At 37.8% G+C, this 15,806-nt stretch overlaps 1 protein-coding gene across 2 annotated transcripts in view; it reads right to left on the reverse strand.

Moving 5' to 3' along the window:
- Nucleotides 1–15,806, reverse strand: part of slc38a3a (solute carrier family 38 member 3a) — a 50,110-nt gene that overhangs the window by 29,317 nt on the left and 4,987 nt on the right. For both annotated transcript variants that reach the window (XM_058373520.1, XM_058373521.1), the window contains exon 2: nucleotides 159–354. In XM_058373520.1, the coding sequence (XP_058229503.1) occupies nucleotides 159–268 (110 nt within the window). In that variant the 5' untranslated portion in view covers nucleotides 269–354. The remainder of the gene's footprint in view (nucleotides 1–158; nucleotides 355–15,806) is intronic.

The following is a 15,806-nucleotide window of genomic DNA, read 5'->3' on the forward strand; positions in this document are numbered from 1 at the left end:
ATCTCTAAAACTCTTACACACAGATTAGAAGAGGTGTTTAATCTCTGCTTTAATAATCCATCAGGACAGGAGGGTTCAGATCCTAAAAAAAGCAGGTCATGTGACTGATAGAGGAATATCACACGCACACACACACACACACACTAGCATGCACTCACTGAGCCGTGTCGTCCGATTGACTTTTGGTGGAGGTGGGCGTGGCTGACGTCTCGGCTCCTCCCTCGTGCCCTTTCCCGTTCGGGAGCGCGTTCATCTCGGCCGGATCCATGACTCAAACGATGGGGATTTATTCCAGAAGCTGCACGCGGATTTCAGCAGAGATTCCCTCGATGATTCCCAGCTCCTCCGAGATCCCTGCAGGGACGAGAGGATTCACATCATTAACAACAAAAAAGACATACTGTAACTGTGAGATGAGCGAGTTTAGATAACGATCTGGAGGAAATCTGTCAGTCAGAGAGTGTGATTATAAATGATTATAAACAGCAGAGTGTGATTATAAATGATTATAAACACCGGAGAGTGTGATTATAAATGATTATAAACAGCAGAGAGTGTGATTATAAATGATTATAAACACCGGAGAGTGTGATTATAAATGATTATAAACAGCAGAGAGTGTGATTATAAATGATTATAAACAGCAGAGAGTGTGATTATAAATGATTATAAACACCGGAGAGTGTGATTATAAATGATTATAAACAGCAGAGAGTGTGATTATAAACGATTATAAACAGCAGAGTGTGATTATAAATGATTATAAACACCGGAGAGTGTGATTATAAATGATTATAAACAGCAGAGAGTGTGATTATAAATGATTATAAACACCGGAGAGTGTGATTATAAATGATTATAAACAGCAGAGAGTGTGATTATAAATGATTATAAACAGCAGAGAGTGTGATTATAAATGATTATAAACACCGGAGAGTGTGATTATAAATGATTATAAACACCGGAGAATGTGATTATAAATGATTATAAACAGCAGAGAGTGTGATTATAAATTATTATAAACACCGGAGAGTGTGATTATAAATGATTATAAACACCGGAGAGTGTGATTATAAATGATTATAAACAGCAGAGAGTGTGATTATAAATGATTATAAACAGCAGAGAGTGTGATTATAAATGATTATAAACAGCAGAGTGTGATTATAAATGATTATAAACAGCAGAGGGTGTGATTATAAATGATTATAAACAGCAGAGTGTGATTATAAATGATTATAAACAGCAGAGAGTGTGATCATAAATGATTATAAACAGCAGAGAGTGTGATTATAAATGATTATAAACAGCAGAGAGTGTGATTATAAATGATTATAAACAGCAGAGTGTGATTATAAATGATTATAAACACAGAGAGTGTGATTATAAATGATTATAAACACAGAGAGTGTGATTATAAATGATTATAAACAGCAGAGTGTGATTGTAAATGATTATAAACAGCAGAGAGTGTGATTATAAATGATTATAAACAGCAGAGTGTGATTATAAATGATTATAAACAGCAGAGTGTGATTATAAATGATTATAAACACAGAGAGTGTGATTATAAATGATTATAAACAGCAGAGTGTGATTATAAATGATTATAAACAGCAGAGTGTGATTATAAATGATTATAAACAGCAGAGTGTGATTATAAATGATTATAAACAGCAGAGTGTGATTATAAATGATTATAAACACAGAGAGTGTGATTATAAATGATTATAAACAGCAGAGTGTGATTATAAATGATTATAAACACAGAGAGTGTGATTATAAATGATTATAAACAGCAGAGAGTGTGATTATAAATGATTATAAACAGCAGAGTGTGATTATAAATGATTATAAACAGCAGAGTGTGATTATAAATGATTATAAACAGCAGAGTGTGATTATAAATGATTATAAACAGCAGAGTGTGATTATAAATGATTATAAACACAGAGAGTGTGATTATAAATGATTATAAACAGCAGAGAGTGTGATTATAAATGATTATAAATAGCAGAGTGTGATTATAAATGATTATAAACAGCAGAGTGTGATTATAAATGATTATAAACAGCAGAGAGTGTGATCATAAATGATTATAAACACAGAGAGTGTGATTATAAATGATTATAAACAGCAGAGTGTGATTATAAATGATTATAAACAGCAGAGAGTGTGATTATAAATGGTTATAAACAGCAGAGTGTGATTATGAATGATTATAAACACAGAGAGTGTGATTATAAATGATTATAAACACAGAGAGTGTGATTATAAATGATTATAAACAGCAGAGTGTGATTATAAATGATTATAAACAGCAGAGAGTGTGATTATAAATGATTATAAACACAGAGAGTGTGATTATAAATGATTATAAACAGCAGAGAGTGTGATTATAAATGATTATAAACACAGAGAGTGTGATTATAAATGATTATAAACAGCAGAGAGTGTGATTATAAATGATTATAAACACAGAGAGTGTGATTATAAATGATTATAAACAGCAGAGTGTGATTATAATTGATTATAAACACAGAGAGTGTGATTATAAATGATTATAAACACAGAGAGTGTGATTATAAATGATTATAAACACAGAGAGTGTGATTATAAATGATTATAAACACAGAGAGTGTGATTATAAATGATTATAAACAGCAGAGAGTGTGATTATAAATGATTATAAACACAGAGAGTGTGATTATAAATGATTATAAACACAGAGAGTGTGATTATAAATGATTATAAACACAGAGAGTGTGATTATAAATGATTATAAACACAGAGAGTGTGATTATAAATGATTATAAACAGCAGAGAGTGTGATTATAAATGATTATAAACAGCAGAGAGTGTGATTATAAATGGTTATAAACAGCAGAGTGTGATTATGAATGATTATAAACACAGAGAGTGTGATTATAAATGATTATAAACACAGAGAGTGTGATTATAAATGATTATAAACAGCAGAGTGTGATTATAAATGATTATAAACAGCAGAGAGTGTGATTATAAATGATTATAAACACAGAGAGTGTGATTATAAATGATTATAAACAGCAGAGAGTGTGATTATAAATGATTATAAACACAGAGAGTGTGATTATAAATGATTATAAACAGCAGAGTGTGATTATAATTGATTATAAACACAGAGAGTGTGATTATAAATGATTATAAACACAGAGAGTGTGATTATAAATGATTATAAACACAGAGAGTGTGATTATAAATGATTATAAACACAGAGAGTGTGATTATAAATGATTATAAACAGCAGAGAGTGTGATTATAAATGATTATAAACACAGAGAGTGTGATTATAAATGATTATAAACACAGAGAGTGTGATTATAAATGATTATAAACACAGAGAGTGTGATTATAAATGATTATAAACAGCAGAGAGTGTGATTATAAATGATTATAAACACAGAGAGTGTGATTATAAATGATTATAAACACAGAGAGTGTGATTATAAATGATTATAAACACAGAGAGTGTGATTATAAATGATTATAAACACAGAGAGTGTGATTATAAATGATTATAAACAGCAGAGAGTGTGATTATAAATGATTATAAACAGCAGAGAGTGTGATTATAAATGGTTATAAACAGCAGAGTGTGATTATGAATGATTATAAACACAGAGAGTGTGATTATAAATGATTATAAACACAGAGAGTGTGATTATGAATGATTATAAACAGCAGAGTGTGATTATAAATGATTATAAACACAGAGAGTGTGATTATAAATGATTATAAACAGCAGAGTGTGATTATAAATGATTATAAACAGCAGAGAGTGTGATTATAAATGATTATAAACACAGAGAGTGTGATTATAAATGATTATAAACAGCAGAGAGTGTGATTATAAATGATTATAAACACAGAGAGTGTGATTATAAATGATTATAAACAGCAGAGTGTGATTATAATTGATTATAAACACAGAGAGTGTGATTATAAATGATTATAAACACAGAGAGTGTGATTATAAATGATTATAAACACAGAGAGTGTGATTATAAATGATTATAAACACAGAGAGTGTGATTATAAATGATTATAAACAGCAGAGAGTGTGATTATAAATGATTATAAACACAGAGAGTGTGATTATAAATGATTATAAACACAGAGAGTGTGATTATAAATGATTATAAACAGCAGAGAGTGTGATTATAAATGATTATAAACAGCAGAGAGTGTGATTATAAATGATTATAAACACAGAGAGTGTGATTATAAATGATTATAAACAGCAGAGAGTGTGATTATAAATGATTATAAACAGCAGAGAGTGTGATTATAAATGATTATAAACACAGAGAGTGTGATTATAAATGATTATAAACACAGAGAGTGTGATTATAAATGATTATAAACAGCAGAGAGTGTGATTATAAATGATTATAAACACAGAGAGTGTGATTATAAATGATTATAAACAGCAGAGTGTGATTATAATTGATTATAAACACAGAGAGTGTGATTATAAATGATTATAAACACAGAGAGTGTGATTATAAATGATTATAAACACAGAGAGTGTGATTATAAATGATTATAAACACAGAGAGTGTGATTATAAATGATTATAAACACAGAGAGTGTGATTATAAATGATTATAAACACAGAGAGTGTGATTATAAATGATTATAAACAGCAGAGAGTGTGATTATAAATGATTATAAACACAGAGAGTGTGATTATAAATGATTATAAACACAGAGAGTGTGATTATAAATGATTATAAACACAGAGAGTGTGATTATAAATGATTATAAACACAGAGAGTGTGATTATAAATGATTATAAACACAGAGAGTGTGATTATAAATGATTATAAACAGCAGAGAGTGTGATTATAAATGATTATAAACAGCAGAGTGTGATTATAAATGATTATAAACAGCAGAGAGTGTGATTATAAATGATTATAAACAGCAGAGAGTGTGATTATAAATGATTATAAACAGCAGAGTGTGATTATAAATGATTATAAACAGCAGAGAGTGTGATTATAAATGATTATAAACAGCAGAGTGTGATTATAAATGATTATAAACAGCAGAGTGTGATTATAAATGATTATAAACAGCAGAGTGTGATTATAAACGATTATAAACAGCAGAGTGTGATTATAAATGATTATAAACAGCAGAGAGTGTGATTATAAATGATTATAAACAGCAGAGTGTGATTATAAATGATTATAAACAGCAGAGAGTGTGATTATAAATGATTATAAACACAGAGAGTGTGATTATAAATGATTATAAACACAGAGAGTGTGATTATAAATGATTATAAACAGCAGAGAGTGTGATTATAAATGATTATAAACAGCAGAGTGTGATTATAAATGATTATAAACACAGAGAGTGTGATTATAAATGATTATAAACAGCAGAGAGTGTGATTATAAATGATTATAAACAGCAGAGAGTGTGATTATAAATGATTATAAACAGCAGAGAGTGTGATTATAAATGATTATAAACAGCAGAGAGTGTGATTATAAATGATTATAAACAGCAGAGTGTGATTATAAATGATTATAAACAGCAGAGAGTGTGATTATAAATGATTATAAACAGCAGTGTGATTATAAACGATTATAAACAGCAGAGTGTGATTATAAATGATTATAAACAGCAGAGAGTGTGATTATAAATGATTATAAACAGCAGAGAGTGTGATTATAAATGATTATAAACAGCAGAGAGTGTGATTATAAATGATTATAAACACAGAGAGTGATTATAAATGATTATAAACACAGAGTGTGATTATAAATGATTATAAACAGCAGAGAGTGTGATTATAAATGATTATAAACACAGAGAGTGTGATTATAAATGATTATAAACAGCAGAGTGTGATTATAAATGATTATAAACACAGAGAGTGTGATTATAAATGATTATAAACACAGAGAGTGTGATTATAAATGATTATAAACAGCAGAGTGTGATTATAAATGATTATAAACACAGAGAGTGTGATTATAAATGATTATAAACACAGAGTGTGATTATAAATGATTATAAACACAGAGAGTGTGATTATAAATTATTATAAACACAGAGAGTGTGATTATAAATGATTATAAACAGCAGAGTGTGATTATAAATGATTATAAACACAGAGAGTGTGATTATAAATGATTATAAACACAGAGAGTGTGATTATAAATGATTATAAACACAGAGTGTGATTATAAATGATTATAAACACAGAGAGTGTGATTATAAATGATTATAAACACAGAGAGTGTGATTATAAATGATTATAAACACAGAGAGTGTGATTATAAATGATTATAAACACAGAGAGTGTGATTATAAATGATTATAAACAGAGAGTGTGATTATAAATGATTATAAACACAGAGAGTGTGATTATAAATGATTATAAACACAGAGAGTTCTGCAGCCATATACAGTAAAGTTGTAAGTTGGAATTGTGTAAGCAGGAGCTCCTGATAACTCATAAATTAGCTCAACATCTGAGTTCATGATAGATTACATCTGATACATGATAGATAGACGTGTAAAGCAAGTGATTAAAGAGGGAGGTGTGGAGCGCTGATGGTTTCTGTTCATCACGTGACACAGCCTCGGGCAGCAGGTGGAGAAGATACGATGTCTAAAGTGATAGTTCACCCTTAGACCCTCAGACACCTGGAGCTCCAGACAGACATGACGGAGTTGCTCATGTCCTTGATCATCATCATCTATTTTAGTTCATTAAAGAATCCAAATGCATCAAAATCACATTGACGTGTAGTGACATGATACAACAACGATTTGGTTTTCATGTCTAGCTTTGGCTTTCATTACTCTGATTTTAGGTTCATGAGAAAAAATAGGTCTCATTGTAAAAACATCTGAGTAACGATATTTAAATGGATTAATCTTGAGAGTGAGATGTTTCTCTTTCTGCTGTGTGCAGAGGAAGCTCTTCACCCTGAGAAGGAGTAAATGACTGAGTGGCATGTTAAAGAAGTTTAACCCTGGTCTCTAAGCCGGGGCTCTGAAAGCCTGGCTGATGGCTTGTTTTTCTTCTTCCTGATCTCTCTATGGCTGGTCTTCCTGCGTCACGGACCCCTGCGGATGTCTAAGGACGAACCTGCTGGAGGTCCGAGTGGCCGTGAAAGACGCCGTGTGTGTGAAAGTGACATGCGTTTCCTGTTAATCCAAACCACCCCCCAACACCACCACCACCACCAGCAGCCCCCACAGCCCCGGTGCTCCTGACCTCCAGTCTAAAGTGTTAGAGCTGTGTATTCCCACCAGCGTTAACAGAGAAGTCGAGCTGAGGAGAACAGGCCAGGACCAGCTCAGATCCAGTTCGAACCCGTTTTTCTTTTCTTTAATTAGGGAGAAGCTTAACATAACAGGCGTGCTCTCTCCACGCTCTGAGCTATTAGCTGGCATCGACGAGCGGCCCTCGAGCTCCAGCAGCGGCTCCCCCTCCTCAAACCTCCTCCTTTCCCTTCCTCTGCTTTCTCTCCTCACTATTTGACTCTGTTTATAGAGGAGTTTTGCCCTCTATCCTAGGTGAACGTGTAGGAGGTCTGCACAGCGCTCCGGTCCCAGCAGGTCTCTCGTTGCGATCCGGCTCTCATTAGGCGCCGTGGCGCTCTGGCTAAAGCTGGACAACGTGGTCAGCCAGCAAAGCGGAATGCACACAATGCTGCATGTTGTGTGGTTTCCTGGGAACAGCCCGGGTGAACAGTGGGCTGATTGTGCCAGGCATCGCTGCAGCTCTGAGGCCTCCTCGGCTATAGGGACACTCCAAAGGCTGAAAAGGTAATTCATCACAGACCTAATTGTAAAGACGGCAAAAACCATAAAAATCAGATGCCGACTGTCACGTTTCTGGACGGCGCCGGGACGAGACGTTCGCTGTGCCAAAACCTTTTCGGGCCCCGCACTCTCATGCCGTCCTTCACCCACTGGACCGACCCGTCAGTGATGGGCAGCGAGAGCGAGCGGAGACGGCCAATGAGGTCACGGCTGGAGCCCTGAGACTGTAATAAAGCTACGCTTCAGTCCTCGACACGTGACGTCCGTCAGCTGGGTGTGAAACACGTTCTCTAGAAGCCTGTCAGATTTGGCAGGAAGTGGACATGGAGTAACTATAAAAAGAACACGACAGCAGGAATGTTGGGTAATGAAATATTTCCCCCAATTAACTCAAGCTTAGGTTATTCATGATGATGATGATGATGATTATGACATCATTACAGCATGGTACAGTAGATTTCCACTAGAAATTCAGAAACGTGGAATGGTCTGAAGGGTGATTAGTTGACCTGATTAGTAATTAGTTGTCTATAAAAAAACTAACTAGGTTGATGACAGTATCTCACACTGATTAGTTTCCTGGAACTGCAACACACTAAGTGTTTAACTCCTAACATACTGCCCCTTAGTGTCACGAATGCATGACGGCTCTAACAAACACACACACACACTCACACACACATCTTCACACAGTGATGTCAGCGACCGGATCCCACAGTAAATCAGGCCTGGATCTGGGGGCGAGCTCTTAATCTGAGCTCCACTCCTGACGCTGCTGCTGGTGCAGGAATCTCAGGACAGGATGCTAATTTAGCTCCGCGGCGTAATCCTGCGGTGGCGTCGATTATCAACAGCCGTGTTTTTAAATTCTGAATGAAGAGCGGCTCAGAGCCAGGAGCAGCGAGGAGGAACAGTAAGGGTTATGTGCTGAATATATCAGTGTATTATTTTAAATTCATGATTTATTTATTCTGCCTGAGATCCTCATAAAAGTATTCAAAAACATTTTTCATTTTAACTAAGAGCACATCCTCTGTAAATAAATGTGATTATATATAAAGCTTCATACTATTTTTATTCAAAGGTCTTTCTCTCATCCATAGACAACACACACACACGGTGGACGGGAAAGTGTGTGAGAGATTCAGCTCATGCATCTGCACACCGCTGACGTGGATTCAGCTGCAGCTGGAGGTCACTGAGATACAGCAGTGCCCTTTTTATCACGCAGATGTTTGTGTGTGTGTGTGTGTGTAAATGCATGTCCTGCTCTTTTTTGACAACAACCTCTCTTCCCACTGTGATCAAGCCAGGCCAGCTGTGTGTGTGTGTGTGTGTGTGTGTGCGCATGTGTATCTGTGTGTGTGTGTTTGTGTGATGGAATCACATGCAAATCATCCTCACAGCACTAATTAAGCATCTCTCCTACTGCGCTGTGTGTGTGTGTGTCATCTCGTCTCCTCTCCTCTCTCATCCCTTTCCGTTCCCTTTTCCTCGCTTGTCTTCCTCCTTTCAGTTAGCATCTCACACACACACACACACACACTCGTATTCAGGTCACCTTCTCAGCCTCTCTACCTCTCCCTGTACACTCACTCTGATATGAGCAGTGGACAAGTTAGAGGACAGTCTCCACGGGGACACACAGTCCTTTTGCTGTAAACGTAATTAACGAGGCTAAAGAGCAGGTGACTCACATCATCTATCTGAAACATTATAAAAGACCAGAGATGTCCACACGGAGGTAAGATGATCCGAAACAGACGGTATTCATGTCCTGGAGAAGAGGAGCTGCACTCTTCATCCTGTGCAGGATGTTTCTAATCGCTTCTCATCAAACTGGTTTGAGTCTCTGAGAGTTTACACTGCAAAGTGATTTATAATCCACATTAATCTGCCTCCTGCTCATTAAAACTATTTAACACCTCACCAAATTCAGCTTGATTACACCAGGTGTGTGAGAAGCTATTTCTGTCTGCATGCATGTGTGTGTGTGTGTGTGTGTGTGTATGTTTATTGTTCTTTGTTTCTGCTGGAATTTCTAAGCTATTGTCACATGCCTGCGATTTCTGCTCAGTCCTTTGGATTTGTCTGATCCGGGTCAAGGTCTTTCCCGTACGAGCGTCCAGTTGTGAGCTCAGAGCTCAGAAGGAGGTGAAGGTGGCAACACAACAGAGAATTCTGCGAAGAAACTCACACTTCCCGAGGACCTGCCTCCTGCTACACTGAGTCTCTGAACATCTGCTCCACTTCACCGCACCATGAAGCTCTGACCACAGGAGGAAGAATTTTCTCTTTTAAATCTGTTGCCTCTGATTCAAAAGGCTCGCCTCTGAATGTTTAATTCCTGGCCAGTACGACCTATTAACTGGTTATTAATTTGGTTTACGCACTATGACAAAAACATCACCAAGTTTACAAAAATGTTGTTGATTTTGTTGATGTACTCACGTGGGTGACTAAGTGTTATTAAAACGATTGAGCATTCACAACACAGCTGATTTACTTTCAGTGACACCTACTGCTGAAAATCACAGCAACATGAGGGTTAGATGCGGGTGAAAAAGCAGCTCATAAGCAGGACATCTTCCAGTAATGCAGCTCAGCCACTGCAGCGAGTCTGCTACCATACACACACACACACACACACACAATACTCATCCTGCTTTTACAGGGTGCTATTACTTTTGTCAATTTAACAACGTTGTATATGGCTTGAGTTATAGATTTGTTTTTGTTTTGTTTAAGGCATTAATCCTAAACAAATATTGAGGGTGATTTAAATGTTTAAGAGGAATTACAGTCACACAGTAACACATGGACATGAAGGGGGAGGTTCAGATTAGTGAATCGTATAGTTCTTATATATACACACACACACACAAACACATGAATACACACACACACACACATACACACACACACACACACAGATGTACACATGAACACACACAAACACACACACAGATATACAAATACACACTTAGATACACACACACACATACTGGTTTTAAAGTCTTAAAAGGACTTTGCCTGCCAAACCAAAAATATACACACACACAGACACACAGATACAAATACAGACACACACACAGATACAGACAACACAGATAGACAGCTGCAGACACACACAAAAACACACACAGAGACAGACAACTGCAGACACACAAAATTATATGGACACACACAGATATACAAATACACACAGACACGCACACACACACACAAACACACACAGACACATACAGATAGACACACACACACAGATATACAAATACACACAGACACGCACACACACACAAACACACACAGACACATACAGATAGACACACACACACAGATATACAAATACACACAGACACGCACACACACACACAAACACACACAGACACATACAGATAGACACACACACACAGATATACAAATACACACAGATACGCACACACACACACACAAACACACACAGACACATACAGATAGACACACACACACAGATATACAAATACACACAGACACGCACACACACACACAAACACACACAGACACATACAGATAGACACACACACACAAACACACATAGAGACAGACAACTGCAGACACACAAAATGATACGGACACACACAGATATACAAATACACACACACACAGATGCACAGACACACACAGACAGACAAAGATATACATACAGACACACAGATACAAATAGATGCAGACACACAAAATGATATGGACAGACACACCAACATAGAAACACACACACACACACACACAGAAAGCAGAGAGACAGAGAGATTTGGAGGAGACATTTGGAGCCGTTCACACATCATCATGTCCGACACATTCATTGTGTCTATAAATAGCCCCCCGGTGCACGAGACTGGGTCACATGACGATGACGTGAGCAGACGATCTATACATCACGTACCAGGAAACGGCAAGGACACCACGGGCCTCCATCTGTTCTCCTACTGCACGTGAAAGAGAAGGGATCCGGATAAAGATGTCGCTCCGATCTGAAAGTGCTGAAGGAAGCAGCACACCGGGTTCAGAAAAAAAAGAGCACAGCATGCAGCCGGAGTGTTCCTGCTGCACTCAACACGGGGATTAGTGCAGAGAGACGAAGAAGCAGCCGAAGGTTGAACTGATGCCGGGATCGGACCAAGGATGCTGCTGGAGCGGAGTTATAGCATCCACTACCTGACACTCTGTCTCAGAGAATACCAATAATAACCTGTTTAAACAGTTAACAAACCTTTCTGTCACAAGGAGAACACACACACACACACAAAGATACACACAAACACACACAGATATAGACACATATACACACACACAAACACATACACACAAACACACACAGATATAGACACGTATACATACACACACACACAAAGATACACACAAAACACACACAGATATAGACACATACACACACACAAACACACACACACAAACACACACAGATATAGACACGTATACATACACACACACACAAAGATACACACAAACACACACAGATATAGACACATACACACACACAAACACACACACACAAACACACACAGATATAGACACGTATACATACACACACACACAAAGATACACACAAAACACACACAGATATAGACACATATACACACACACAAACACATACACACAAACACACACAGATATAGACACGTATACATACACAGACACACAAAGATACACACAAACACACACAGATATAGACACATACACACACACAAACACACACACACAAACACACACAGATATAGACACGTATACATACACACACACACAAAGATACACACAAACACACACAGATATAGACACATACACACACAGATATAGACACGTATACATACACACACACACAAAGATACACACAAACACACACAGATATAGACACATACACACACACAAACACACACACACAAACACACACAGACATAGACACGTATACATACACAGACACACAAAGATACACACAAACACACACAGATATAGACACATACACACACACAAACACACACACACAAACACACACAGATATAGACACGTATACATACACAGACACACAAAGATACACACAAACACACACAGATATAGACACATACACACACACAGATATAGACACATATACATACACAGACACACAAAGATACACACAAACACACAGATATAGACATATATATACACACACACACACACACACACACAGATATAGAAACATATACATACACAGACACACAAAGATACACACAAACACACAGATATAGACACATATACACACACACACACACACACACACAGATATAGACACATATACATACACAGACACACAAAGATACACACAAACACACACAGATATAGACACATATACATACACAGACACACACACACAGATATAGACACATACATACACAGACACACAAAGATACACACAAACACACACAGATATAGACACATACACACACACACACACACAGATATAGACACATACACACACACACACACACACACACACACACAGATATAGACACATATACATACACAGACACACAAAGATACACACAAACACACAGATACACACACACAGATATGGACACATACACACACACACACACAGATATAGACACATATACACACACACACACACTCACACAGATATAGACACATATACATACACACACACACAAAGATACACACAAACACACACAGATATAGACACATATACACACACACACACAGATATAGACACATATACACACACACACACAAAGATACACACAAACACACAGATATAGACGCATATACACACACACAAACACACACACACACAGATATAGACAAACACACAGATATAGACACATACACACACACACACACACACACAGATATAGACGCATATACACACACACAAACACACACACACAAACACACACAGATATAGACACATATACATACACAGACACACAGATATGGACACATACACAAACACACATGCACACACATAGATATGGACACATATACACACACACACACACACAGATATACACAAACACACAGATACACACACACATACGCAGATATGGACACATATACACAAACACACATAAGTACACACACACACACAGATAAGTACACAGACACCCACACACAGGCATATACAAAGACACAAACACAAAGAGATATATACACTGACAAACATACAGAGATACACACACACACACAGACACACACACATACAGATATGGACACACACACAGATGTTTTAAATCAAACCATTCTGTCACAAGCAGATGTTTATGTAAGATGTATGGAAGGAGTCTCCAGTGTCAGCGCTCTGTAACAGACACTCCTCTGTGTCACTCTGAAGTAATTGTTGGTCATTTGAAGTGGACTGAAACCACCTGCGATGTTCTGGAGATATATATACACACATGAACACACACACATACACACACACACAAACAAACACACACACACACACACACACACACACTGGAGAAGGAAAATGATCAACTACACAGTGCATCACTCTCACATCTGCTCCATCACACCATCACCCAGCTGATGACTTTCCTAAAGCACCATGTCCTGAAGTTTGTTATTCCTCACATACTGTTGTGTTACGTGCAAAAGTTTGTGCACCCTCTATTTTGACATTGAAAAATCTGTGGCCCAAAAGATCTATACTTTTTCTTATCTATTAAAAAAAAATAAAAACATTAAAGGCACATTCATCATTTTGAGGCAGGGGTGCACATACTTTTGCACGCAACTGTATATAGCTATTCAGGGAGCGGTGTGGGGAATGAGTCACGGGGTTACAGGATTTATTTATAGCAACCAATCTTCTCGAACAATGAGCATCACAGATACATACACACACACACACAGACACACACACACCTCTACCATCCTTGTGCAGGTTAAAATGCCATGGTCAGTAGAAGAGAATAATGGAGAGTAAACAATCTCGCTGAAGGACGTGAGCTGGACGTGTCGGTGCTGAGTTACAGCAGAAAAGCTGAATTACTGTCAGGGCCGAGGATCAGGAACGATGGTTTTTAGCAGCAGAGGCATGTTAGCATATATAGCAGTGCTCTCTATACCATGTGTTATGGGACATGGGCTGTTTTTAAATCTTCAGTGGATCCTGTGAGTCTGTAGGTCACACACTAGGGTTCGACTGTGAGTTAAGTTACATGTCACATATACGGTACATCACAGTGAAAATCTTTCTTCACATATCTCATCCTTGGGGGTTGGGGTCAGAGCGCAGGGTCAGCCATGATGCAGCGCCCCTGGAGCAGGGTCAGTTGGGGGCCTTGCTCAAGGGCTCAACGGTGGCAGCTTGGTGGTGCTGGGGCTTAAACCCAGATCTTCCAGGCAATGACCCACAGTCTTAACCATTTGACCTACCACCACTCCAAAGTTTAGAGTCATTAGGACATGCTCATGCCTCCACACGCTTCTGTAAAGCAGCACTGTGTTTGAGGGGACACGAGACGTGCCTTTAGAGGCCCTGAGGTCCTCGCTCGGCTTTCCCCGGCTTGTGCTCCAGTATAAAGGGGGATATTGATGTCGGGTGCAGCGCTGGTCAGGTGCCGTGCTGCTGATGATGATGAAGGAGGAAAAGCCTACAGATGTTGGAATGCTTGTTGAGAACAACAGCAGAGTGTGTAAACCCTCCGGTCAAACAAACGCCTCTGTGCCGTGTTGGACGCCTCCAACGCCACTCCGTGCCACTTCCCACCACCGTCCAACTCCATCACTCGATCACGGGTTTCAAACAAAGAGATGACCTCCGTGTCCTCTGCCCCAGTGTGCACAAACACGGGTAAAGCAAAAGCATCCTGGCAACAACCTCACAGCAACCAGTTGGAAACGTTACAGGAGCAGGGAGCTCGACCAATCACGGCCCAGGACACAGTCAGTGACATGGAGAGACTAGCCAATTA

This window comes from Hemibagrus wyckioides, linkage group LG21 (genome assembly GCF_019097595.1).
Source record: "Hemibagrus wyckioides isolate EC202008001 linkage group LG21, SWU_Hwy_1.0, whole genome shotgun sequence".
Classification (NCBI taxonomy): Eukaryota; Metazoa; Chordata; class Actinopteri; order Siluriformes; family Bagridae; genus Hemibagrus; species Hemibagrus wyckioides.